This window comes from Lipomyces oligophaga (genome assembly GCF_038497815.1).
Source record: "Lipomyces oligophaga strain CBS 7107 unplaced genomic scaffold V1516scaffold_5, whole genome shotgun sequence".
Lineage (NCBI taxonomy): Eukaryota > Fungi > Ascomycota > Lipomycetes > Lipomycetales > Lipomycetaceae > Lipomyces > [Lipomyces] oligophaga.
The window spans coordinates 300,503-327,038 of NW_027117789.1; the positions used below are offsets into that span (position 1 = coordinate 300,503).

Sequence of the window (26,536 nt, forward strand, 5' to 3'; positions counted from 1 at the left end):
CATAATTCACGTTCACACAGTTCACACAGCTCAAACCAAAGGTACACAGTTTACTATTACTCAGATTGTCAAATCAAAATAACGTCAAAATATAGGTTTACGAGAGTAAGAATTATGGCCATTCTACTACTATCGCTTAAAATGACCGTGGCAACCTTGAACCAGGAAAGTATAAAGTCCTTTGGGTAAGGGTGACTATGAAGTCGTGGGGCAAATGCGTACAAATCAGACCGCAGATTATGTAACAATTTGTTCATTCTGGTACAAAAATTTCAAAATATCATTCTGTTGAAGTGCCAATTTCCTACGGATTTATACAATAATAGTGAAATATGTAGCTATACCTAAAATTACCAGCCTGAACATGCAAATCGCAAAATGCTTTATTAGACTATGTACAAAGTTAAACATGCTGTTCTAATCATGGAACGTAGACGAAGTCGTCTGCGAAAGATCCGACCCGTCTGATTCATCCGAAGAGTCATCCGACGACGAATCCGACGAAGAATCGGAAGATTCAGACGCGGTCGTGGCAGATGAACTTTCATCCTCACTAGCCGAAGAGGTGTCATCTGAATTCGAAGAATCATCATCGCTTTGGCTGACCGAGCTGCTATCTTCGTTCATATGTTCGGAGCCTTTTTTATTTCTTTTTTTAGATGCTTGTGCACTCTTATTAATTTCATTGTCGTTTGACGAAGAACTTTTACCGCCAGGTTTGGACTTGGACATTGACTTGGAGAGTGAACCGTCCTCCGAACCATTGACACTCTCCGATTCAGAATTATCTAACTCGCTCGAGTCATCTGAACTAGAACTGCCAGATTCACCGCTAAAATTTTCACTAGTAGAATCAGATTTCCCTTCTAACATATCTAAGATAGCGTTTGCTCTTGCGATTGCCAAGTGCGATGATTGGGATTCAGGTCCTGTCACGTCCTCGCTTCCCTCGCCTGTAGGTGCTGCAGATTCTGCTACAATTTTTTTAGCGTCAGCGATGACCCTCATTCGTGCTGAGCCTATTGGTAGTCCTTCTAGGTAAGACAGCAATATGCTTTCCCAGGATTCGGGGATCATAGAGAAGTTATGCAGATGTCGCAATACCCAATTCTGCTTCGGCTTGGAAAATTTCCATGAGGGCCTGTCATGTGCATAGACGTATAGATATGTCTTGTAACTGCCATTTAATGTGTCGAGAGAATCTGACAAACCTTTGGTGTGAAATGTCTTCTTTGACTTCGATACAGGTTCTGCAGTGTCTCTTTCCAATTTCACTCTCTTCACAAGTGATTCACTCAAGTTTCCTGAGATATCATCGGTACTGATAGATTTCAAGAGAGATCCTTCTTCCTCTGTCTTCCTTTTTTTTTTGCTCCTTTCCTTCATTCCGTTCTGGCTGAGCACTTCTGTATTGCTGCTCCTCTTTAACTCCTGGTGACTTAAATTTCGTGACGAGCTTTAAACGCCGCACATCGCAGAAAAAGTTTATAGCAATTGTCCCATCTCCCACTGGTACTGCTTGAATGTCAATTTGTCAGAGAAAGATCTCAACTGATCCAGCTGTCCAAAAGCAGCAACATTTAAAATGGGTTCGGAAGAGGAAAAGGTGGATCGGACCGTTAAATCGCTTGCGCTCACTCGAAATGGTGCTCGAGCACTCCCGTCTGGAAGCGAGAGCTCAATATCAACTTCTTTATCTAGCACATTTCCAATTCTACACCCTCGACTAGACTCACTTTCGCGCAATCGTATTTCTCCATCAGGGCCTTCAGACCTTATAGGGGGAATTTCATCATCTTCAGCGGCTTTAAAATTTAAACCGAAACTCGTCGCTAGACGGACAAAGGAAGAGCGCGATGCCAGTGCACCAGTCAGTGCAGAATCCATTCCACATACTCCTTCACCCAGAGGGGGCAGAGGTGGCAGAGGAAGCCGAAGGGGTGGGCGTGTTAAATATGAGGCTAGATCAACCGTGGCTTCAGGTCCATTTGCCGATCCTGTATTTGGAGATTCTAGAGTGAGACGATCTGTTGCGGTAGAACGACGGCCTATAAACACGACTCCAAAAGAACCAGGAATCAGTTTATTACAAGCGCTAGCCAAAAATGAATATGATACCGAAATAACTTCGGGATCAAATACGGTCTTGCACTCATCCGGATTCAAAATTGAGCAGGACGGCCAGTCTACTAATCGTGGGCAACTGGATGACAGCGACGACGAGAGTACGGTCGTGAACGGAATCGAACGCATCAATATTGCTAAAGTGGGAAATATGACCAAAAATACAAATTCGGAAATAGGTAGGTATTTTCCAGTTCGAGAAGTTATTTCAACCGAACCTATTAGCGCTGCTGAAGAGGCTGTTGAGGATAACACTGCAAAATCTTTGGAAGAAGAGGAGTTTACTCGTGTATTTGCCAGCGACGAACTAGATTCTTTAGAACGGAAACTGTTTTGCTTCCAGCTGGGTCCAATGCTTCCAGAATTAAAGCTATCGGGCCATGATCCAAACTTTGGCGTAGTTAAGAGGGAGTCTCCATTCCAGGTAAAATCCGAAGTCTCCGGCATCTCCCCATCCGAAGGAATGACGGGCAACGGTTCAGGAAACAGCATATTCAATATTAATGAGGATGGAAGCGAAGTTAAAACGGAAGATAGTTCGGCAGATGATATTGGTTTTGACTCAGTTTCAGATGGCAGTGAAGGATTAGTCGGAAGACTCATCATTCGCAAATCAGGTCGCGTTTCTCTAATCTATGGTGGCATAGAAATGGATGTTAACAGAGGATCTCAAACTGAATTTCTTCAAGATATAGTCGTTATAGATGATACACCTGATAATTATAAGGCGACTCTACTTGGCCAAGTGGTCAAAAAAGTCGTAGCTACCCCGAATATTGATTCCTTATTTGACAAATAAGTTTTCTAATATAATATATATGTCTTAACTGAGGATAACGCTTCTGTATATGATACGACTGATTTTAGAGATTTCATTCATACTCATTATCTCATTATTACACTACTATCTTTTCGACTAATTTTTTATTTGATAATAGTTCACTAATCTCCAGTGTTCTTACATACATAAATACAAAATATTATAGAATGGTATACCATATGTCTATACCAATCCACTGGAAAATGAGTTTTATTTGGTGGCTTTCTTTGGGGTCTTCTTTGCAGCTCGTGGCTTAGGAGATCGTGGTCGTAAGTGATGCTCAGGAATCCAGCTTTCGTCGTATGCCTTACCATCAGTGCCAGTCGAGGTGGCGACGATGGGAGTAGCTTTGGCCTTTGTCTTCTTAACCGTCTTCTTGACTGGGAAGTATTTTGGCTGGATAAAACTGAAATAAGCATAATATCCTCCGAAGCCAAAAAAGGCAATCAAAAGAACATAGACAATAAGAAGCTGAGGATCGAAAAATGAAAGCGGAAGATCCTTCAAAGTAACGGTCGAATTAAACGCAACTGCTTGGACTAGCTGACCCTCATACTCGACAAGCAGAGCGATCTGTAGAGTATAATCCTTAGGCTCTCGGTCCAGCTCAAAATCGTAGGAAATAGGAATCTCGGAATTTGCTTTAACCTCAAGTGGTCCAACACGAATAGCTGAAATCTTAAAGCAGTTGTTAGGAATGATGAATATCATTAAGCTTTTCCAAAATACTCACGTTCTCGATAGGTGCACTCTGGCCCACATCAAACAAAGCTCCCCCGATTACCTGAATGAACGCCGGCTTATCTTCCAGATTCGTAAGAAGCACTTGAACATTATTGATCTTGCCATTAGAAACTAAAGGCTGCGACCCGCCAATGACATCAACAACTTCTTCAAAATAAGTCTGAAGTTCGAATTTGGGAGCTGTAGCTTCGTAATCGCTCTCCTGAGCAGCTGCAAGACCGAAGTTGGCTACAGCCGTGATGGCCAGTACAAGCCAAATCTTTGGGTAAAACTTCATTCAGGCAAATTAAACTGATAAATATAATACACTATAAGCAGAACGCAATAATATAATCGATTTTTGAGAAAAATCCAACAACAGAGTTTAACGAAAACAAACAAAGAACTGTAAAGATCAATGGAGAAAATCAGAGTGGACAGGTGTGAATTGGAAGTGTTGGTATTAAACCCTTGTTAAGGAAATGCAGCCTAGATACGATCTCGTGGTGAATTTGTATTACACGAATTTGGGCGTAATATTAATTCAATTTTGTACAAATTTAGACTAATATCAAGATAGACTTTAAAAATAATTTGTCACCAAAAACCGAAGGTTGATTATTCAGTTCTGTTGATCAATTTACATGTCAGATCGTAGATGTCGGTAGGAGAACTCACCAAATATTACGCTATCTAATAATTTCGGCGTAAAACTGCTGCTTCATGAATGCCACCACCTAAAATGCATGCATTTCGAAATCTACTAAACTAGTGAAGAACTAAAGTGGGACAAATAAACATCCCAGCATTCCTCTACCACCCCAGTCTGATTGAGGCGTGAGAGAGAGGTATACAATTCCAGATCCTTCCGCATGCTCAATGGCTCGGCTGATGACTACTTCGATAGGACGCTAAATTCATGAGTATACAGCGGTGAACCAAAATAGAAAAATTGACGACATACTCCAAAATTTGATTGAACGGTTGTCGCCAGTCCGGTCAAACGTTGATGATTCCCCGCGTGGACTTCACCGAACTTGATAATCTTGTCACCTCGTTGCAGTCCCTAGAGATAGTAAGGCCACCAAATTTTGTTCTAAAAGTTCTGAAACCTTACCGCCTTATGTGCAGGACTATTATCAGCCACTGAGTCCACATACGCAAATGCAACTCCTTCTGGCTCAACTGGCTGATTTCTAGTCACAGTCGAGCTAGCTTGCCGCTGAGAAGCATAGTGCTCGTAGAGATGAGATTCGATTTTGTTCATAAGTGCTTTTCGATCATTTAGAAGGTGGATGATTTGGGAACGAGTTATTCGAACTAGCATTATTAACTATATATTCTAGATCTCTCCATAGGTAAAATCAATTACTTTGGGCGACGTCAATGTCGGTCCTTGGAAAACCATCTGGAGTTAGCAGCGGGGTACTCATATCGACTCGATGCTAGATTCAGTTACTAAACAGGCTTTAGAATAATCGAACACCGTTAAGCATACCGATTCCAATACAGAACCAAGAACTGTAAGTCTGTCTTCGATTTCTCGGCGTTCCTCATTCAAATGATCTAAAGGAGATGCTGCAGATTGACCGCTGGATCTTGATCTACCAACAGAGCCGGTGGATATTATTGGACTATGTATATCCATCTTTATTTCAATTTGCTTTACTCGATTGTAGCTGTTAATTTTCTGGCGAAATCTCCAAGTTCAAAGATTAGTTCCAATAATTATTATTTTGGGAGGAAAGGCTTTATGTCGACAGCTACTTGTCAGACCCAGTTCATCAGCTAAGTAGTTCATCAGTAAAGTACATCTTCTATTCGATTAAATGGAACATACTTTAATAGATGTAGGTAATTTAACACCACAATTTTGTATATAAAGCTACTGAGAATTATTTGACAATCAATTTGCAAAAAAAAAATTCTTCAGTAGCAACTTTCGACGTGATTGAGCATGCTAATATTCCAAAGGGGCGGGGCAATTTACTATCCTTACTTAGTAGTTGTTTAACCAAGAAGAATTTTGAATCAACGTGAATCGGGGCTAAAGACTCTTGAATCTTACGAGTAAAAAGTCGTAGACTATTAATAATAACGAAAAAAAAAATGCCCCGGGAGGGAGTCGAACCCACGACCTTGAGATTATGAGACTCACGCTTTAACCAACTAAGCCACCAAGGCATCTTATGTGAAGGCATAGGAATCCATATCACATATAGGGATAAAGATTAAGAATATTTTACCGCACCATCTAGTTTGCGATCGGCTATTAAACGAAACCTAGTTAGAACCGACACTCAGTTAAAAACTCTCTGCTATTTCAATCTATTATAGAGAAACAGATTTTACCCCGAATAAAGATCGTATGCTGTTCGGTCCTACTTTGAGCACGACATGTCTCAAAGCTTTAGAGAACTCCTCGAACTACTATATTCATGTACGGTCACCACTCTATAGTATTCTGTAGACAGCTAAAATATCTTAAATATCCACAAGGAAAACATTTCTCATTCGATGGCTACCTTTTGACGATATGTATGCCTTGTTGTGAAACTTTGATCTCTAGAAGCAATCGGTGAAGGAATTGATGTAGGACTAGATATCAAGTATCGGTGGGCACGTCCACGATCTGATTCAGGCCAATTTGAAACGGCTTCTAAACCTGAATCATCTTCTTCATTGTTTGCTTGAGAACTTTCCACCCTAGAGTATGGTTCCGAAGAGTGAAAACCTAACGACACAACCTGGTTCAATACTAAGTCAGCAGTAGCCGACGTAGTTACTTCAATTGGGATTCTAAGAGATACTGGAGCTGTATTTCCCGAAAGACGCAACGTGATCTCAACTTCATACTGTCTTCCAACATGACAGGACCAAAAATTCGGAATCAGGAGACTTGTTTCAGGAGGAGTCAACGAAATCATTCTCTGGAATGATAGTTGACTGGATGACTCCTTAATCCATCTTGTGCCACTAAATCGCTCGCTTCCAATCATATAATTCACATAGTAAGTACTAAGATTTGGATCAGACTCACTCGAACTGGGGTGTGGCATATAGGAAACAGGATTGGTGGAGAAGTATGTATAGATACAAAGCTTAATGAAGACAGAATCTGGCTGTGGAACTAAATCTAGTAGCTGTTCAAGATCCGTATTGCCAGCCAGTGCATACGAAAGCGAAAGCAGTAATTGAACGCTTTCTTCACTCCTATATACAAATGGTCTGACGACACAAGCTTCGAGTGTAATTTTACCCGGAGAGACACGACTCAAAATTGTTCGCTTTATATTTCTCTGAATTCTGTAAAATCGAGTAAAACCTTCGTCAAATAAGCTAACTTCTTGATTTTCGAAATGGTGATGTGGAAGAACGTCAAAATCCGGATTGTAAGCGGCTGCGACGTGAATTTTCGTTGAAACAGCATACGGCATCGACATTTCAGTTCCTGGAGATTGTGACAAAACGCGAGCGAATATTTGATAAGTAACTCGAGCTAGCTGAGGTGAAAAGTCATTCATTGCTCCCGCTGAGCCATCTCCAAGTGATGACGGTAGAAGTCGGTGACACTGCATGTGGTTGCATGTAGTATCGAGCAAAAACTCTGGGAGGACAAATGAGAATCGAAAAGTGTAGAGAGAGCCAGAACGGATTATCTTATTTTCCGGCAGATCCTCTAGCTGAACTTGATACGGCATCTTCAAAAACTAGGCTCTATTAGTATGTCAATGAAGATTAGTTTTTGATTTTACTTACAATTTTTCGTTTGACTTGTTTATTTCCGGCTTTAACATTCCAAGTCCAAGTTGACCCTTCCAAAGTTATGGATACATCAGACACACAAATATCTTCCTTTGGTCGTACTTCAATATGACCTGAAAAGCTATCTCCTTGGCTGTATGAATCTTTTTTGTTTTCAATATGGATTGATATTTGCTGCGAGTCGTCAGAGTAGCATTGACCTTCTCTAGCACCTTTCTGCCTTTTGAAGAGAGTAAATCGAGGATTGGTTGTGGAATCATCGAAGGATCTTGCGCGATGAATGGGAACAGAAGCTGAAGGACTATCACCCCCGGCATTATTTCTTCGAGTGGATCGAGTAAAAACCATAATGATGTACTTTATGGATTAAGCTCAATAGCTGAATCTCTTCAGTCTCTGGCTCTTGCACCTTGTAGAATATTTAAGTATTTTGCTCTCATTTCCGCTTGTGTAATCTAAGCTTGGGAGGAGGAGAGTGTGGCTTGATAAGAATGGTGTGGCAGTAATGAAACTTTAACATGCGACTGAAAGAGCTTCACGTTTTTTGTCAAAAACTATTATACCTTGCTTCCTCAATCTACATTTTACTGTTTCAAAAAACTAAAAAAGAATTCCGTGTCTTAAGAATCAATGCTCTCTCGATTTCTGTAATAAAGACTCGGCCACAGGCGAAGTTAAAATATCGACTGGAATCTTCAATGTCGATTTTCCTGCATGGGAGAGAGAAATGCTTAGCTCAATTATGTACTGTCTGCCAATGAGACAGTACCAAAAATTTGGAACAAGGCTATAATTTTCAGGTAAATTAACCGTCACAATTGAATGGAAGGACATGTGCCTGTTGGATTCCTTTGTCCACTCAATTGACTGCGGTTTATTTTCCAGTGTGAGTTCGAATGATTCATAATATAGTCCGACACTTGGATCGAGGCCACGTATTGCTGGTGTCGGAATACAAGTCATTGGCCTTGAAGAATAATATGTGAATACCCTCATCTTGGCTTTCAAAAATTTTAGTTTTGGGATTTTGAGAATATCATCATCCGCAGAATATGAGAGAGATATTAGCAAAGGAGCCGAATTTTTTGAAGATATATGAAAGGCTTCAAAAGCGAGGCTTCCAGTGTGGTCACACTACTATCTGCAGTGCGAAATAGAGATCGCTTAGATTTTGATGTCGTTCGGTAATATCTGCTGAATCCGTTGTCAGATTTACTATATTCTTGATTTTCGATCGTATACTCCGGTGGAAGATCATTCCGAGGCTCATATGAGGCTGTCACATGAAGTTTTTGATATTGGATGATCAAAGGTATTCCTTTGTAGCTCACTCGTGCATGTATGCAATATGCGATTTTAGCCATATCCGGTGCACAGTCTGGTTTATTGGAACTTGCGTCACCCAAAGATGAAGGCAATAGTAAATGACAAGACAATTCTTCACACTCAGCATCCAGCAATGCGTCAGGAAGTACAAAGGAAAAGGGAAAGGCATATGAACAACTCTGCCTCAATACCATTGGGTTTGGCAATAGATTGCCATTGAACGGCTGAATCATGTCAAGAAACTTTTTTGGGTTAATATAAAGTACAGTTTTTGTTCTTGCATGCTTACTCTTTTTCTTGTTCGTATTCCTGGTCCACCCGCACTCAAGGATGGAAACCATGAATCTGCGTTTCCTTCTAGTGAAATTGATATTGTGCTGAATTCCAAATCACTGCCTGCATAAACAGTAATTGACCCGGACAACGTATCACCAGGATAATATACGTTTTTTCTATTTGAAATACTTATTGAAATTGACGATTTTTCTTTTGTGTTCAGTATCTGCAGTGGTTTTATTGAAACTGGTTGCATTGTGCTAGCATATGACTTGCTCTTATCCAAGAGCAGCACAATAATTCACCAACTGCTTTCGGAATTCTAAAGTTGCAATGCAGTATTTCTTGGTAATAAATACTGTCACATTAACAAGAACTTAAAGAAATTGCTAATTCTAAGACATTGATGTGTAATTGAGCATAGACCTAAGTTCTGGTATACGTTGTTCATAGCTGAACGTCTACGAAAGAATAGATATTTGAGAACCGACAAATCTGGTACGTGTCGACAAGCGATTGCTTAACTCTGTCATGAAGCCATAATGAATACATCACATACTGTCAACCTAATAATTTCACTTCAACGAAAGCTCAATTTAGCAATAATAGTCTTATTTCTTATAAAAACTAAATTGGAATTCTATATTTCCCACTTATCTTCGAATTATTTGTAATTTCACATATCAACGCATTGTAATTCACAGCATAGAAGTAGTGTGGCTATGAGTAATTAGAGTGTGCCCTCTGGGAGTTCATTAGTTAAAATAAGCCGCAGAGTCTACGCTGTATCTTCAATTACTCACAATTGTCTTGAAGGCATCCGAATGAGATCCACTCGTTGATTTTCTACAGGAAGGTTTATTTGGTCAAGTCATTTATTCAGCAGAGGCTTTGTGAAACGCTCTGAAAGTGCTAACCGTTTTTCAACCTATACAGATAGAGTATTAGGCAGCATATTTTTTTTTTACCTCCAAGTGTTCCAACAACTGCTGCCGATATTCACAAATCTCCAAAGGCAATCTAATTGAGATTTCATCTATCTATTAGAGCTCTAACGCCAAAGGTGAGAGCTGTCCAATTATTTCCAAGCATAGCTAGAAATAAAATAACATGATAACGGGTCGATAAATAATGATACACCAGCAAGCAATTTCTATGTATAATAAGTCAGATTTAGCCAAACCAAAAAAAATATGATCCAACCGCGAATCGAACGCGGAACCTCCTCGGATTTAAAGCTCACTAATGTGAACGAGACGTGATAAACCGTTACACCACTGGACCTATTTATAAACCCTATTAAACATAAAGATAGTCATATCCAAATGTAGATCTTCTCAGATCCAGTATCCAGATAGACTATAATTTAATTTGTTAGTTAAGAAGTTGCGGTTTTAGCTCAGTTGGGAGAGCGTCAGACTGAAGTTAAAAGCAGTCAATCATATATCTGAAGGTCTTGTGTTCGATCCACAAAAATCGCATTTTTTTACTTCTCCAATGTCTCAGTTGAAGATTTTTTTGGATAATTTTTTGGAGCAAGTTTGACAGAGTCGGAATTTTAAAATTATCAAGATGGTCCAGGGGCAGTTGTTGGGAGATTGATCAGAGCAAATAATTCACTTTGTCTGGAGATTCATACTAGATAGTAGCGGCTTAACTATAAAATGGAACTGATATTATTTTAAAAACTATGTCTTTACTCTAACCAATTTATTATAACAATCGATTACTATGAAAGCAGATAACGCTATATTCCAGGTCTGATATGAATATAACTCGAATTGGTGTAAGCCCATTAGTCTCAAGTTCAGAGAGTGAACTCTGTGAGACTACAGCTGCACGGGTGTCCTCTAAAGCAGACTGAGTTCCACCAAAATTATTTCTTTAATTCTCGCAGTAGGCTATTAAGAGAGAGGGCAATCCTTGAGCATACCAGTTTGGAACTTGGTCATTAGCAATATGGATGAGAGAGTCCCTGTAACTTCAAGGGCATTGAGGGAAGACAAACCAGCTCGAACAGCTGGAACATCGTTACCTCAACGCAAACTGCAGTCAACGAATGTGTACTCACCCCAATCTTTACCTAATCGAAGCTTATTGCCATTAACAGTTCTATCTGGCATTATAAAGATATCCGAAGGTAATGAGGATGATAGTTTCAGTATCAAGGAGTATGCTGGTAATGATGAATGGACTCCTGACATCTATGCGAACAAGTTCACTCCATCTTGGCAAAAGGTAGGTTTGCAGGAAGTATTATTTCTATTCCACTAATCTTTTAGAGTGTGAACTCATATCCTGCGTTAAGCACCTCATCGGTTGCCCCACCTTGCGTAGATTGGAAGATGTATGTACAAGAGTTTGCGGGCAATAGGATAATTCAGTATGAACCTCCATCTACATTTGAACAGGCTTTATCGGTTGCAAACAGTTTGAAATCGAAAGAGTTATCTATATCTACTTATCAACACTACTTCAACTATTTATTAAGCGCAGATTTGACAGCTCAGAGAGCTGAAGTCGCACGATATGCCTTATATTCGGTGCCATTACAAATCAGTGATCCTTCAACATTTATGTTTGCATTGAGCTGTCCAGGAATCAGGGAATTTACCCCTGATGTTGCAATTGGAGATTTATTACTATTCCGACAGTTGCGACCGCAATTTGCAGCCCATGGACCTGCGTCTTTTACTGGATATATACATGAAGGCATTATATGGCAAATAAATAGGAATGACGGCTTGGTTTACGTGCGAATAGACGGCTTGATTTTAGAAAGTAACTTGTTCAATGTTGAATTCACGACGGACCATCAGATTTTTTCTGTCCGTATAGATACCGTGAGAAATTTTGCCTTGGAATTGGTTGACAGAATGGTACGTTTATTGGAATAAAATTTCAAGCAAAAGTTAGTAATAAAATCTAGGATAATTTTAGTCGGGAAATGCTTTTTCCGAATGACTTAGATGGGGTTATGCAGACTACTTTATCTAAAGGTACTTTTGATTTTGATTGGGTGGATGATGGCCAGAATTTCGAGCAACAGAAAGCTATAGATGCTATTGTGTCGCAGAATTATGGCCACGTGCCTTATCTTATTTCTGGTCCTCCTGGAACAGGAAAAACAAGGACTATTGTCGAAGCAACGATCCAGCTGATTAAATCAAATCCTGACTGTCATATTCTGTTATGCGCTCCTAGTGACTCAGCAGCTGACACCCTTGCTCTTCGGCTGAGGCATAACATGAGCAATCAGGATCTTTTCCGACTGAATAACGACCGCAGATCATTTGCTGAAGTTCCTATGGAATTACTTCATTATTGCGAGACCAGTTCAGTAATGGCGATTGACTTGTTTGTACTGCCAGAATTCGCAAAGCTCATGAAATTTCGAGTCGTTGTGAGCACATGCAGGGATGCAAAATTGTTGCTAGAAGCTCAATGTACCAACAGATCTTTGTCGCGTTTAGATGATTATATGCGGAAAGCGTTTGGCTATAGTTCACCTAAACGCTTACATTGGAATGCACTTTTAATTGATGAGGCTGGGCAGGGAACAGAACCAGATTGTCTGATACCACTGCGAGTTGTACTCCCCCCTGACTCTAACGATGTGGATCCACCTTTGTTCGTTATGGCAGGCGACCACAATCAGCTGGGTCCTAGAACTGCGCTGCGACAAGCAGGGTGTTCGGATCTCGAAATTTCCTTGTTTGAGAGACTTATGAATTTGCCGTTCTATAGCTGCCATCCGTTGGCTCGGAAACATTTGTCTCATTCCAATACTGTAAAGTTACCATACATTCGACCTGGATTTACCACATTGATACGCAACTATCGAAGCCATGCCGGATTGTTAGCAGTACCTTCATCTTTGTTCTATTTCGATACACTGTTACCTGAGGCAACAAATGTCGATTCTCTAACTACTTGGACTAGATTACCCAATTCTGAAATTCCCATGCTGTTCATTGAAAATCGTGACTTGGATGAAATGGTGGAAGATGGAATATCCTGGTATAATACAACTGAGATAGACCATTGCCAAGCAGTTGTGCGTTCGCTCATCGAGCAATGTAGCGTTCGACCTGCAGATATAGCAATTGCTATCCCATTTAGAGAGCAGATTAGGCGAGTTCGCAACCGATTGCGTAAGATTGGTCTTCGTGATGTTAACGTAGGACCAGTGGAGTCTTATCAGGGAGCGGAATTCCGTGTTGTTATTGTATGCACTACAAGGACTCGAGATCGGTTTCTAGCGCAAGATTACCAAAGAGGAATGGGCATCATTCATGAAGCTAAACGGTTCAATGTTGCTATAACTCGATCCAAAGAGCTATTAGTGGTAATTGGCAATATCTCAGTTCTGCAGAGAGATATAAATTGGCGAACTCTATTATCGTTTTGCAGTCGCAACCATCTGTTCGATCGAGAGCAAGGCAGTTCCTGGGTTCCTGCTCAGAGCGAACTTGATACTCCTCTTTACTATTCTAAAATCGAGCACTCAATAAACAGCAGGGCTCGGTTTCGCTATGGGAAATCTTTCAATGATCAAGTTGTTGATGATCCAATGTGGATTGCTGGGATGCAAGCTGAGACGGATTTGATAGATTCACTTTAAGATTGGAAGATTACTTGGATATGCTATTGACATAATATAGAGGCCGTATCACAAGCTTCTGCTAACATCATAAGAGACGTGTCAATGCTATAAAAAAGGTTCCAAACGCCATGCCTTTACCATGCACTTTTTGAACATCTTTTGATTACGTTCAGGGACGGATTCCATGGATATGTGGTTTATATCATCATAAATACGAAAATAATATTAAAGGGGAAGACTACCGCATCATAATCCATGAATTTAGACCAAGGAAAGTATTAGGCGAATGTAAACAATACAGTAAATTTTAGGGAATTTGAAAAATAATTGGCATACTATATAAAACAATACAACTCTTGATTAATTCTTCTGATATTCGTCTGGATAGAAAATCAACCGCTCAACGCCGTCTTTGTTTAGAACTACCATTCGAATGACGCCACCCGAACTTCCGTCCCATTTGATAGCTTGTGTAAGTGCTTATTGAATAAGTTAGCAAGGTAAAGACAATATTGTAACACACTGAACAAAAAAAATTGAAAATACCTGATTTAATAAATTCAACAGTCTCATCCTTAGTCATCTTTGATTTGAACCGAGTGTTGCAGAAACCGTAGATGTACTATTTAGAAAAATCAGTATTTAGCATTTTATTATCAAAATAACGTACCGTAGAACCACTTCCGGCGATGGCATATTCTTGCTTATGGACGCTGCCGCCGATAGGAATGCTATATACTTCGCCGCCGTTGCGTTCATCATAACCAGCACATATGATACCAGCCCTTGTTAAAACAATCAGAATACTAGGTATAAGGAGGGGGGGGGCCAAAAATCTTAGACTCACGTTAATGCATCCTTGTTAGAATAGCACAGCTCTTGAAATATGGAGGCTGCGATGCGGGTAGATGGCTTTTCGTTCAATACACTGTACATTGAAAGATGATACTTGACAATATCAGCGACAGCTTGAGTATCAGCAGCAGAACCAGATCTACAAATTTAGTATATATAATCAATATACAAGACTATTCATGTCCGACTTACCGACAACACCAGATGGTGTCATGCACCTGAGTCAATTTATCGGTCACACTAAAACAATCCATTAGGTACCCTAAATTGCGCATGCCAGCATACTAACCGATTAGCAATAAATGCTCCTGTAGTTGTTCGACTGTCGACCGGTCAGAAAACAAATGGTGCGTCAAAAAATTGGCTGATTTGCTCACCTGTCCGCTCCTAGAATGACTCCTCCATCGTATGTAACCGCCATACTGACCAAAGCCATTAGTCAATCCTCTCTGGTGACATTCGGATTTCACAAAAAACATACATTGAGGTCCCGAGACTATAAAAGTTGGTTAGCTGAATCTCACACTTAGTACAGACGATTGATCCATCTATTGACTATGAGGATGACAAAAGACATACTTGACTTCGCCCTTTTTTAAGGCGTTCATGTCGATGTCAATTCCATTCATTTTTATTTATCGATCCTTCACGGGAATACTAATTATAGTGATAAAGTCGATCCTTATCTAAATCGCCTCGACTTGTTCGAACTATTTGCAGATCAAGCAAAAGTAAGCCTGCTTTGGATAGATATATCGAGTGGACTACCTCCAGATTCGCAGCTTTACGCCGTGCGGCAGAATAAGGTCTTCGTGGACCTATCTTTCGTCCTTACCACATCCAAACTTTAATGTGGGATGTCGTAAGATCCCATATGTCGAGAAAATAGATATTAGAGAAGATGAGTCTATAATATTCGCTGCTATCTGGATTTGAAATTACTCTGCAACTGGATCAGTTCTCAGACGCCTTTGGATTTCATTTGTTATTTATCAGATCTGCTTATATTTCGAGAATATTTTTATCTAATTTCGTGCTGCTGATAGATACGCTTTAATGCAAAGTGTCGGAATCTTGTTTGATTGATACTTCTGGCATTTTTATGTTTGACGCACGGAAATCTCACTCAGTACACAATCATAAGCAGCTTACAGTGGAACTTTTTTGCGATCAAAGAAATCCAAACATAGTTATTTCTGTCTTAAGATGGAGATTTGGAATGGCGGCGATTGGTCTGTGAAGATGTTGGTACGGAGTCTTAAAGTTCTGTCTGCTACTGGTATTGGTTGTATAGGAGCGTTGGCTGCTTTGCTGTATTTTGCGCAAACAGCGCTAATATATCCTAGCAACTTCCCGGCGGGTAGTCGAACAGAGGTACAGACGCCGGATAGATACGATATTCCGTATGAGGACATTACGTTGGAAACGGGTGATGGTGAGAAGATCAAGGTGTTTGTAATGAAACAGAATGATCTTGACTTACGTCTCTCGGGATATACGGTGATAATTTGCTGCGCAAACGCAGGAAATATGGGACATCGACTTCCAATAGCTTCTGCATTCTTCAAAATCCTGCAATACAACGTGATTTTGTTTTCATACAGAGGATATGGACTTAGCACTGGAAAGCCAAACGAAACTGGAATCAAATTGGATTCTGAGACAGTTTTTCAATATATTGTGCATGATCAAGATCTCAAGACGACAGGAATCGTTCTGTACGGTCAGAGTCTCGGTGGTGCTGTTGCCATTTATCTCGCTGAAAAGCATCAATCTCAAATCCGAGGACTCATTTTAGAAAACACATTCCGCAGTATTCCTTCATTGATCCCATCTCTTTTACCAATTGCACGGTATTTTACTTTCCTCTGCCATCAAAAATGGCCCTCTGAGGAGCTTTTACCCAACATCACAAGTGTCCCAATACTCTTCCTTAGTGGTCTGAAAGACGAGATTGTGCCGCCTTCGCAGATGCAATATCTTTTCGACGTCTGCAGAAGCCCAAACAAAATTTTGCGTCAGTTTGCCAGTGCGTATGTAATGCATAAATCTTTTAGTCTATTCCGATCGTTTTTCGTTCTTTCTCTAACTTTCTTATAGTTCCCATAATGAAACATACATGAAGGACGGATATTGGACGTCCATAATAGATTTCTCAAATGATTTCATTGACAAAAAAGTCCAATAAAGCCTTTCATACGCTTTCTTTCCAAACTAATAAGTGCTGTCATCGATTAAGCTTTTTGGCGTTAGGCTTGTCCTTTCATTAGTTCCATAGATTGTTAACGCTCAACTTGAAGTCACTCTCGTTGACTTCTTCCGTATACATAATATACTACTTTCAATACTCAATTCATCATTCAAAATAATATTATGGTCAAACTAGAACACCGAACATTCGAAATCGACAAATTATCTTACTCCTAAATTATGAAAAGCATCACCTGCAAAAACACCTTTCGTCTGCTTCCATATAATGTCGAACATGCAGACCCACCAAGAATCCCATCCTTATCTAAAATAAATATAACATAACCACTTCGTTCGGTCGAACGATAGACTCGCAACAAATCAAAAATAGAAGAAAAAAGCCTGATAAATATAACATCTGAATATAGAATCGCAAAAGCAAAATACCTTGACAGTGAAAGCAAACTCCGAACGATAAAAGCACAAAAAAAATTAACTTTCAAACAATAACAACATCAAAATAAGAACAGAACAATTTGAATGCACAACTCATTTTCCGAAGAGAAAATATTTCTCTAATCACAACGCACAAGACAGAACAGGAATCTTATGTCGCTCAAATACAATCGTATTACGGACTATCAAATAGTACTCGAAAAACAGACGACATTATATCTGGAATCGACACAATCCTACTCGAGTGAAATATTCCACATGTGCGCGATATGCAACATCGCGACCGTAAATAGCTAAAGTAGTGACAACTCCTTCGCCATAGGAACACTCAGAGTCTTCTTGTCCTTCACAAATATAACAATCTTCAGGGCTGGGTGACAACGGGCCCTTGGATATATAAATCTCATTCGAGTCATGTTTGTAGTCCGCTCCTGAAGGAACTTGAGGCACCGGATCAGACTTATGAGTGACTCTGTAACGTACAATATCAGACGACAAAACTAGGAAGTCGAAAAAGTCCGCAAACCGGGAATTTCCAACTCTGGGCTGACCAAATGTAGTGATTTCAGGCTTATAACCCATTCCAAGCAAATCCGCCCCTGCAAGAACAGCAATAGCACCTCCAAGAGAATGACCGGTCACAAGAAGACTGTATTCTGGATATTTCTTTATAAGATCTTTCAAAGTCGGAGTTATGTAGTCTTTCGTGTCGACATAAGAAGTATAAAAACCCCTGTGAACAGTACATCCTGGACAAGGCATACTAGTCGACTTGTAAGGAATTTGAAGCGTGTCAATGTTTGTCAGCCAGTTAGTAAATGTCTGTGTACCACGAAAAACAAGCAAGATTCGCTCAAAGCCAGGACGATGGTCCACAGCAATATATCCAGTACAAGAAGTATCGTAAGCTGTATTTGTGAATGAAGTAACAATTTCGACTCCTGGATAGAAGATTTCACAAGCACGGGTACAATTGAAAGGGTAAGAGATCCCTGGAGAAGGAATACAATAAGCCACATTGTTGACTAAAGCGAGCTCTTCCAAATGTTCAAACTGATATTGCGAGATCGAATAGCGCGAAGAGGATCCGAAAAGATTTCCCACACCAAACAAAGAACCAAAAAAGCCAGTAGCTAACACGGAATCTTCTTCAGCATTGACTGCAGAATCATCAGGATTAGCAGTGGACAGTAAAGCACCATCAAGATCACTGGAGTTTCCCAGAGTGGAAATATAGGCGACCTCTTGCTCGTCAGCTTGACTACCCTCGGTGATTGTATAAGTTTGAGTCTCCAACTCAAGCTCATGTAAATGATGGTAATACGAAGCAGGATAGGGAGTATCTTCATCATCTGGAGTTAAATAGCCAAGTGTGAAACCTAGCACAATAGAAATAACAACAGCAGAAACAAAAACAATAATCTTTTGTTTCCGAGTCATGCCTCGAATCTTCTGCCAAAGTTTAGAAAAGAAGGCATATAACTTAGTTTGAAATATATAAAAAGTTCGGTAAAGAGGATTTGCGGATGTGTCGTCAGAAGAAACAGAGATTGGTACGGGATCGTATTCTTTTGCAACGCCATCCAGATGAGCAAAATCGTAATCTTCCGCCTGGTCGATACTCACGATCGAGTTAGGCTTTTCGGAATATGATGCCGGCTCAAACAGATAGGATCGCATTCTGAAAATCGGCCAAGTGCAATAAGAAAGTGAAGATATTGATGACGCGCGCCTACAATATTGGTCGTTTGCGATGTGGTGCTGCTCGACTGCAGGAACTTGCAAAAAGGTAATTGAATAAAACCAATTCAGACCGACCGAATACACACAGCCAGTATCTTTCTGACTTAGTGAGCTGACCGAGACTCGTGGTAAACTGGAAAAGAAAACAACGATGTCCGCTAGCTCAAATCTTCAAAAACGAAAATCGAGTGCGAAACGATTTCGAATTGGTACAGCAGCCAGGAAGCGGTGATGGCTGGCCTGAACTGCGGAGCTTCTCCTTCTCTTGTCCTCTGTGGCCGTAGTCAGGCTTGCGCGACCGGCTCAGATAGTAGACAAGCAATACTTACTTTTAAGAATTACCGCTTACATGCTAGTTCCTAGAAAACTACGCTATTGGGAAATTAGCCGGCATAGTGCTGAACTTTATATGAGGGTAAGGGCAGATGATAGAGCCGATAAGCCTTAGAATTTGGCCGGAGTCTGTGTCCAGTTGCAAGCTCAGTTACACTTTGGACTGGCAGCTAGCCTTGATAGAGATAGATCGGCTTAACAATAATCAGGAACGGCTGGCTCTATACTGTGATGGCCGAGGATGTGTTCATCCCGATAGCTGGAGATACTACTACATGGACTGAACATTAACCTGCTGTCACTCCCGTTTTCGGTACAGGGAAATCTCAATACTGTTAAGACAGACTCTCCTCCCCTCTTACCACCACCACTTAGTTATCCTTCCAATCACTTCAGATTTATTCATAATCTTGGTGCGAATCCTGTAATGGCACCAAATAACTAAATAAATGCAGAAGAAAAAATCAAAAATATGACCACTAAAATGAGTGTATAGTGGTGAGCTAGATAAAAACATCGAAAAAAGAATATTCTGTACAAAAATTTAAATCATAAACAATATTTCACAACGCCGTTACACAAAAATAGATCAAATTTGTTTAGTATTTCGGAGCATGCTCGCGGGCGGTAGCACCCAATGCTTCGAGCTCAAGTACTGCCGGCAGTTGCTGCGTCGACTTAATGAAGCTTGCACGATCATCGCGCATAGGTTGATATCGAGAATCAGGATTCTTAGATAGCATAGCAATAGTGCACGAAATAATGATAGAGATGAGTAGAATAAGCGCAAATGCTGCGTTCATGACGAAGAACAAAACTCCCATCACTCCAGTGACAACAGCTGGCACCTTTGTGACACCTGTGAAGAAAAAGAATAGAATCCCATTCACAAAGTTAATTGTCTGAATTATGATATTGAAAATATTAGTCCGTCGGTCCATGTAAGGCTTGAAATAGATAATCAATACTAAGTAGAAGAACTCAATAATCATGAGTACAATGCCCTGAACAGTGCCTGCCGACTGCCCGAAAGCAATGAAACACGATTTGATAAAAGTGTAAAGAAGAACAGGAATAATAAAGTAATAAGCGGTAGCTCTGAATTGCACGTAAATAAATCCCCATCGGTTAAGAGCAGAGGAATCGGAATAAAGAATATAAGCCGGATTCTTGTACATCAGGACAGACCGCTTGGCAAGTCGAATTACTTTAAAAGCAGCCCATGCAAGTAAACCGTTTACCATTAAAAGCATGACAACCGCCAACACAATGGTGGCAGGAGAATCACGACGTGTGAATTCCCACAATGAAAAAATATTCATCTGAGCAAAACCAATCAGAATCATACGATACATGATTCCTTTAGTAATAGTGAGCCAGCGCTGACGGAACTCAATAAATCGATCACCTCGAATAGCGTTCATCCGAACCAACCCTTCCAAAATCAACTTAATGAGAAGAACGAGAAGACTGACAAACACAATGAATACAAGGAAGATAGTGAAACCAGTCAGAAACAAATTTGTAATTTCAATACTTGCAAGATAAGCAACACGTTTCATGCCGTGCAAGTAATAAGTAGAAGAAATAGTACTCAAATCGGATTCGTTATTCGATCGAGGAAGAAAACGATTCAGTCGGTTCAAGACTTCCAAAGAACGCTTCTGTACCAGAATAGAAACTGATGATAGAGATTCTAGAAAAACTGAAGGAGTTCCTCCTGTTGCTTGGATATACCAGCTGAAAATATCTTGCATAAAATCAACACGGATAACACCCATACTCCATTCAAAGTCTTGAGTCCATGCAGATGTGATAGGAGGAAGCGACATTGAACACATACCAATGACAGCCAGATTCTGAAAATAGCCAAAAAGTGAAAGTGCGTTAGCAGCAACATGGGTTGCCGTTGAAGAATGACCTAAACCAGAAGCAATAGCTGAAACAGTCAAGGCAGCACCAGCAATAATTGCTGTTACCCACTTGACAATAACTGAATTAACAGTCTTACCATTGGACAGCATTGCTGAGACACAAGCAACCTGGTTACCGTCATCATCGTAAATACGAACTTTCACAGTGCCGTCGATATCTGGGATAGTATATGCAACACCAGGGATACTAGAAATAACATCGCTAGTGATACTGATATCTGTCTCTAGATCAAACTGACCCGGAGTGATCGGACAGAGTTGTTCAAGACTCTCCTCTGACGTCGTGCATGGATCTAGAGTAGTGTCTAGAATAGTAATGCCGTATGCAATAAGTTCAATTACAGCAGTAATGTTTCCGCTTAAAGTTGAAGTTGCAACAACATCGATAGAAATACTCTCGTTCGCCGGTGTGAAGACAAAGTTGAAAAGGGATGCAGAGAAATCGGAATTTTCCATACATGTCTGGAGAGATGTAGATTTGATCAAGCGTTCAGCAGAAGCTAAGTGAAACAACAAGGTTGCTATCACTACCGCTATAGGACGTCCAGAAGGCAACCGCATAACAAATAGCGCGTAGATATTATTTGAAATCGGATACAATAAAAATTAGGGAATGACACGCACGCGAATGACGGAGGCGTTTCCGTGGAAACCAAAGGAGCAATCAAATAGCGATACCAGATCCAAGAAGAATCTTAGCAAATAATTTGTTTAGCAATATCGCCGCTGTATGTGCTCCAAGAAGAAGATGTTGAGTGAAACAATTTCAAGAGCTGTTCTGAATTGTGCGAGGAGGCAAAGATGGAGGAAATAAGAGTGTGAAGAAGACTTGACGAGCGAATTCCAATAAGCCAGCGAAGTGGCTGGTATGAGTGGCTAGGCAAGCACAAGCGATCCCCAGCTGTACTACGCGTATCATTGCGTGGCTATTTTTAACAAAGTCCCCAATATTGTGCACTTAAAAACATATTCAACCCAACGCGTTGATAGATATGCCATCTATATTAGGAATGTGGCGGTGACTCGATTCAACGTTCCCTCAAATCTCATCATTCCAGCGACGCGTATACGGCCTAGTACCAAACACAGATCATGTGAATGCAGAGTGACAGTTATGTTGCTCAGTACTAATTATTGGCCATGCTGTCACATGCTGGCGATAAACCCCTCCAATAGTCCTAGAGTGGGTGGTACCCATTGTTCGTGCTAGGTGTGGTTGTTCGCGAGTATTAGAGTAAGGCGGGACTGGATCGCCGGCATTGTAGAGAGACCCATGATTTAGCCCCTGCTCTCTCCCCTCTCAAGATTTCGTCTTATTTTTTGCCTGTATGCTGACATTGCAGCTAGAAGCTCATTCTTGAAATTTATTTGTTAATCCGGAATTTGGTAACTGTCTTAAAGATTGAGTTATTCTTTCTCCTTGCGTTTTCAGTTGTAATTTGCAGGAACAGTTGGTAGATCGTGAAAATTATGCATTACCTTCACACTTTCATATGGTAAGTATCCTCATTATAAAGCAGCCAAGAATTTAATAAACATCCTTATTGTTAAGGGAGCATTATTGGAGATCCACTCCGATTTTGATGAATCTTACAATTCGTAGCGCGATCTACTGCTAATCAGCCTGCTAGGACTCGAAATCCTGAAGCCAATAAGGTCTATGTTACTGGATCATTCGATCAATGGTCAAAATCTCTTTGTCTCACTAAGCAAAGCGATAATACTTGGGCTGGTTCTGTGCCAGTCCCTGCAGAGCGTACTCTATATAAAGTAGCTATTTCTTTGAGCATTGCGATGAAGTTTATGTTGCTGACATCATAGTTTGTGGTAGATGACAAATGGGTTATCGATCCCACCGCGAGATCGGAATACGATGGCAATGGCGCTCAAAACAATGTATTGGAGGAATATGAAATATCGGGACAAGTGTTCCCTAATACCACCGATGTCGCGGAATCTTCTGCACCACTTACAGAACCCTCGACCGCATCGACAGTATCAGATTCTAAGGACTTGATCCAGCCAGTTACTGCAAAGGTATGTTGAGCTGTTTGTCGATCTGCTCCTGCCCTCTTCTCAATGCCAAATCGACTAACTTCTCTTACTCAGACCTCTACCTCCCAGAACGGCTCAAGCTCATCGCCTCCTGCTTCCCTCACACGTGATGACGTAGACGGCGCCACTGCTTCAATACAAGGAGGGTCTGAGGACACGGACCCCTTTGAGCACAATGTATCTCCTAGTGATGATACTTCAGATTCTAAACCTTCTCCCGCTGAAGATCGGACAGAATCCCAGAGAACAACTAGCAACGACATCGAAGCTTCAAAGATCGAGATGGCTGATAAGAAAATTTCTACTGAAGAAGCCTTGAATGCTTTTTCTGCTGCTCCCGGTCCTGCTATTCCTACCAACATGCCTCCTGTCCAAGATAAGTCAGAATCAGCACAGCCATCCACACCAGGCAGTGAGCCAACTTTTCATATTCTCCCCATCGAGACTCCCAGTATCAAGCCAGCAGCTGCATCCGAAGGTATGGGTGCCTTCTTTACGACTCCTGGGCCTGTTATGCCCAATACTCCTTCGATGATGCAGGCATTTGAAAAGAAGGAGGCACCGGTGGCAAGCAAACAGGAGGATTCATCAAACGTAAGCAGCAGTACCATTACAAACTCTGAGAGTGAGGCTAACACTTTCACTAAATCGGCGGGTGAAAGTGGTAGCAAAAAATCATTATCATTTACTGACAGACTTCGTAAACTATTTAAGTAGTTCTAGATATTTGATTTATTCCAAGCTAGTTGACCATGAATTCGATTGATGTCATAGCCTTCACAGAGGGCTCGATGACATGTACCGAATCTGAATCATCGGCATTGTTTTCTTTCTTGTTTTGCTATTTTATAAGTGATTGTAACTAATTAGTGATTTCAATGCTACATGAAGAATAACTGTTTTCAAAAATTAGATACCTGTGTCATGTATTGTGAACAAAATCCCAAGTGAGGTAATCACCAACCAAACGCCTTACATTTGAATATGATAAAACTCCCAAATGATGGAAACAACAAAATAATATAATTTAAAGCTGACAAAATAAAAAAATTATAAAAGGCAAGATGAGATATACCGACAAAACAAGAAAGAGAAAAGGCCAACGCCAAATCAAGTACGACAAACCGGATCAGTACCTGATGCAATATTGCACTGATGCATCAACCTATGACCTTCAGCAGCAAATTGTCCCGTGACTGAATGCCAAACTCCACGGTTGAAAAATATGACGAGATCACCTTGAGCCCAATCATGCAGATAGACGCTTGAAGGAGAAATGTTAGGTCGCATGAGAGAGTGCACAGTTTTGCGTGCTTGTTCCAGTTCTTGAACACCTTCTGGACTTTCGAGACGCCAAATGCAACAACCATGGACTTGAAGATGATGACGACCTGTAACGGGATTGGTCCATACAAGAGGTAGACGCTTGATCTTGGATTCTTCCCATTCTGGTAGCTCGTCTAGGGGAAGCTCTCTTCCTTCAGAGACCATGGTAAGACCGTCGGAAGTAGCTTTGGCCTGTGAAATAAAGATATAAGGATGGGGAGCGTAAACCACAGTTGTGCCAAGGGCAAATTCTTGCTGCTCAGGGGTGAGATTGTCAAATGCGTCAGCACCAGAGACGAAAGCAGTAGCTGCAACATCCGATTCGATCTCCTCACCAGTGTCTTCGTATCTAATCTTCTGGCGCTGGCCGACAGGACAGTCAATTCCCAACAGAGTCGTTACTACCGGAGGAGCGAGACCATAGAGAGCCGAGTCAATGTGCCATCTGTAAAATCGAGTGTAGCCATTAGACATGTCTTCCTCTGACAGAGGCTCATTGTGGAAAGACATATGAGTAGGATGACGAAGGGTAAGATTCTCCACACCAACATGACCGCTATGGTCTCCTTGTCCAAGAATCTGGACCTGTGGCTGGGATGGGACTGAATGACCATCGCGGCGAAGGACGGACTTCTCATGGCGAAATTCCTTGGAGTGGCCATATGCGCCTTCGCAGGTGGGATCAAACCGCTTAGTGAGCTCGTACTGAGAATCCGCTGGGAGTTCAGCCTGCTCGGGAATTACCACGACCAAGTTTTCATGGACAGCACGGAATAGTCTTTCAAAATCCTCATCAGTCAATTTGGAAGGGTCATTGGTGTATGATGGAAGATTGATTCTAGCACCAAAAGAACGATCGGGCAAGGGCTGGACTTGCAGAATGTCCTCCGAAGGTTCAACGTGAGCGATGTTAGAGGCGGTAGAGATAGTAGCAGTAGCAGACATATTGATATCCTATATTTGAAGTAATGTATGATATTCTGGTTTGACTTTTGAAATTGGAATTTGATAGTTATAGGGAAACTGAGAAATATTCGAGAAGAGAACACGGCCTATTTAAGTGTTTGACAACGGCATCTAAAGTGAGACTCGAAGTTCGTGTCTCTGCGGATCGCCGCATACGCCGCATACGCCGCAGGGTGATGATCAGATTAGTCCCGCGAGCTAATGAATTCATTAGTATATCCGGCGGGCTTTGTTCACGAGAAGATCGGTACCGGAGGGGAAGTGAGGAAGCCAGGGACCGAAGGAAGAGCGGGTCCGCGGATGAAGCGTTCAAACTTTTTGGAACCAAATCGCGGGATATTAGAAAAGTTTGTTTGTTGATAGAAAGAGTAAAAAAATTGATAGTGTATCTAGTATTACTTGATCCACTCCAGATGTAGCTCCAAGCTGTCTATGAGTAAAAGCCGCTGAATTCTACCTTGAAATGAACACTGAGTCGGACAAAATGCATAGATAACAACGGCTGATTCGTATCAATACTCCGGACTTCCGCTAAATCTATTGTGTGCGTGAAAATCAGTTCTCTCAATTTCGGATGCGTTCAATTCTATCCAAATGCTCCTCCGGGATAGATTGATCGTATGTCACGTGACACACGGACTTGTCCGAGCTGCGGAGGTGTAGATGCGGTCTTGTACGATAATTAAGCCGGCAACTCTACCGTGATCCCGATCATCCATTAGGATACAAAGAAAGTGAAATAAGTAGTTCCCATAAGAAGTAGTGTTCGTCACCATTTAAATGTATTTATTATACGTGCATCCTGCAATTCAAATATATGCGTGAGTAGCCATCAGCAATAATGAAAGGATGCGGAGAGAATGCAAACAAAACTTCTAAAAGGGTGGAGGTAGAAAGCTATAGTTCTTGAATCATAAGTACTTGATTCATTGTCTCCGTAAATCACTCCTATTCAGAGCAAACTCTGGTGCACATTTTTTCCCAGCATCTTCCTCTTGCGCTTCTGTTCGTAAATCACAGGTTTCGGTTCGGAAAAAT

At 40.9% G+C, this 26,536-nt stretch overlaps 12 protein-coding genes and 3 non-coding genes across 15 annotated transcripts; 5 read left to right on the plus strand and 10 right to left on the minus strand.

Annotated features, from left to right (window-relative positions):
* Nucleotides 1-283: 283 nt before the first annotated feature.
* Nucleotides 284-1,506, minus strand: V1516DRAFT_652269 (uncharacterized protein). Its single transcript, XM_066920275.1, has one exon. The coding sequence runs from the start codon at nt 1,384-1,386 to the stop codon at nt 418-420; it is 969 nt and encodes a 322-aa protein (XP_066776639.1). The 5' UTR covers nt 1,387-1,506; the 3' UTR covers nt 284-417.
* Nucleotides 1,507-1,517: 11 nt separating this feature from the next.
* Nucleotides 1,518-3,116, plus strand: V1516DRAFT_676547 (RNA polymerase III RPC4-domain-containing protein). The gene has a single exon (XM_066922438.1). The coding sequence runs from the start codon at nt 1,586-1,588 to the stop codon at nt 2,921-2,923; it is 1,338 nt and encodes a 445-aa protein (XP_066776640.1). The 5' UTR covers nt 1,518-1,585; the 3' UTR covers nt 2,924-3,116.
* A 38-nt stretch (nt 3,117-3,154) lies between these two features.
* V1516DRAFT_625781 (uncharacterized protein) lies at nt 3,155-3,965 on the minus strand (the record flags this gene model as incomplete). The annotated part of the gene is made up of 2 exons (XM_066919723.1): nt 3,155-3,622; nt 3,678-3,965. The coding sequence occupies 2 exons, from the start codon at nt 3,963-3,965 to the stop codon at nt 3,155-3,157; spliced, it is 756 nt and encodes a 251-aa protein (XP_066776641.1).
* Nucleotides 3,966-4,446: 481 nt separating this feature from the next.
* On the minus strand, nt 4,447-5,315 carry V1516DRAFT_625811 (uncharacterized protein; the record flags this gene model as incomplete). Its single annotated transcript, XM_066919724.1, has 5 exons — nt 4,447-4,578; nt 4,632-4,733; nt 4,785-4,987; nt 5,040-5,112; nt 5,166-5,315. The coding sequence occupies 5 exons, from the start codon at nt 5,313-5,315 to the stop codon at nt 4,447-4,449; spliced, it is 660 nt and encodes a 219-aa protein (XP_066776642.1).
* Nucleotides 5,316-5,777: 462 nt separating this feature from the next.
* Nucleotides 5,778-5,851, minus strand: V1516DRAFT_t54. Its single transcript has one exon. It is a non-coding gene; the product is annotated as a tRNA-Met (tRNA).
* A 326-nt stretch (nt 5,852-6,177) lies between these two features.
* V1516DRAFT_686075 (uncharacterized protein) lies at nt 6,178-7,780 on the minus strand (the record flags this gene model as incomplete). The annotated part of the gene is made up of 2 exons (XM_066923648.1): nt 6,178-7,377; nt 7,427-7,780. 2 exons carry the CDS (start codon nt 7,778-7,780, stop codon nt 6,178-6,180), a joined length of 1,554 nt encoding a protein of 517 aa, XP_066776643.1.
* Nucleotides 7,781-10,228: 2,448 nt separating this feature from the next.
* V1516DRAFT_t53 lies at nt 10,229-10,318 on the minus strand. Its single transcript has one exon. It is a non-coding gene; the product is annotated as a tRNA-Val (tRNA).
* Nucleotides 10,319-10,422: 104 nt separating this feature from the next.
* Nucleotides 10,423-10,515, plus strand: V1516DRAFT_t48. Its single transcript has one exon. It is a non-coding gene; the product is annotated as a tRNA-Phe (tRNA).
* Nucleotides 10,516-10,710: 195 nt separating this feature from the next.
* On the plus strand, nt 10,711-14,015 carry V1516DRAFT_652282 (P-loop containing nucleoside triphosphate hydrolase protein). The gene is made up of 3 exons (XM_066920276.1): nt 10,711-11,272; nt 11,317-11,913; nt 11,964-14,015. Exons 1-3 carry the CDS (start codon nt 10,994-10,996, stop codon nt 13,656-13,658), a joined length of 2,571 nt encoding a protein of 856 aa, XP_066776644.1. The 5' UTR covers nt 10,711-10,993; the 3' UTR covers nt 13,659-14,015.
* Nucleotides 13,946-15,250, minus strand: V1516DRAFT_676561 (nucleophile aminohydrolase). The gene is made up of 9 exons (XM_066922439.1): nt 15,075-15,250; nt 14,977-14,991; nt 14,873-14,917; nt 14,785-14,817; nt 14,688-14,735; nt 14,488-14,634; nt 14,311-14,425; nt 14,187-14,262; nt 13,946-14,119 (listed from the first exon to the last, which is right to left on the minus strand). The coding sequence occupies exons 1-9, from the start codon at nt 15,122-15,124 to the stop codon at nt 14,001-14,003; spliced, it is 648 nt and encodes a 215-aa protein (XP_066776645.1). The 5' UTR covers nt 15,125-15,250; the 3' UTR covers nt 13,946-14,000.
* A 144-nt stretch (nt 15,251-15,394) lies between these two features.
* V1516DRAFT_676563 (Alpha/Beta hydrolase protein) lies at nt 15,395-16,847 on the plus strand. Its single transcript, XM_066922440.1, has 2 exons — nt 15,395-16,528; nt 16,596-16,847. Exons 1-2 carry the CDS (start codon nt 15,702-15,704, stop codon nt 16,681-16,683), a joined length of 915 nt encoding a protein of 304 aa, XP_066776646.1. The 5' UTR covers nt 15,395-15,701; the 3' UTR covers nt 16,684-16,847.
* A 127-nt stretch (nt 16,848-16,974) lies between these two features.
* On the minus strand, nt 16,975-19,230 carry V1516DRAFT_402140 (Alpha/Beta hydrolase protein). The gene has a single exon (XM_066918990.1). The coding sequence runs from the start codon at nt 18,819-18,821 to the stop codon at nt 17,355-17,357; it is 1,467 nt and encodes a 488-aa protein (XP_066776647.1). The 5' UTR covers nt 18,822-19,230; the 3' UTR covers nt 16,975-17,354.
* Nucleotides 19,231-19,816: 586 nt separating this feature from the next.
* Nucleotides 19,817-22,426, minus strand: V1516DRAFT_696180 (uncharacterized protein; the record flags this gene model as incomplete). Its single annotated transcript, XM_066924028.1, has 2 exons — nt 19,817-21,651; nt 22,423-22,426. 2 exons carry the CDS (start codon nt 22,424-22,426, stop codon nt 19,817-19,819), a joined length of 1,839 nt encoding a protein of 612 aa, XP_066776648.1.
* Nucleotides 22,341-24,115, plus strand: V1516DRAFT_676571 (uncharacterized protein). The gene is made up of 4 exons (XM_066922441.1): nt 22,341-22,647; nt 22,783-22,921; nt 22,973-23,188; nt 23,261-24,115. Exons 1-4 carry the CDS (start codon nt 22,622-22,624, stop codon nt 23,921-23,923), a joined length of 1,044 nt encoding a protein of 347 aa, XP_066776649.1. The 5' UTR covers nt 22,341-22,621; the 3' UTR covers nt 23,924-24,115.
* V1516DRAFT_403450 (uncharacterized protein) lies at nt 24,005-25,576 on the minus strand. The gene has a single exon (XM_066918992.1). It carries the CDS (start codon nt 25,475-25,477, stop codon nt 24,317-24,319), a length of 1,161 nt encoding a protein of 386 aa, XP_066776650.1. The 5' UTR covers nt 25,478-25,576; the 3' UTR covers nt 24,005-24,316.
* Between the last annotated feature and the right edge of the window lie 960 nt (nt 25,577-26,536).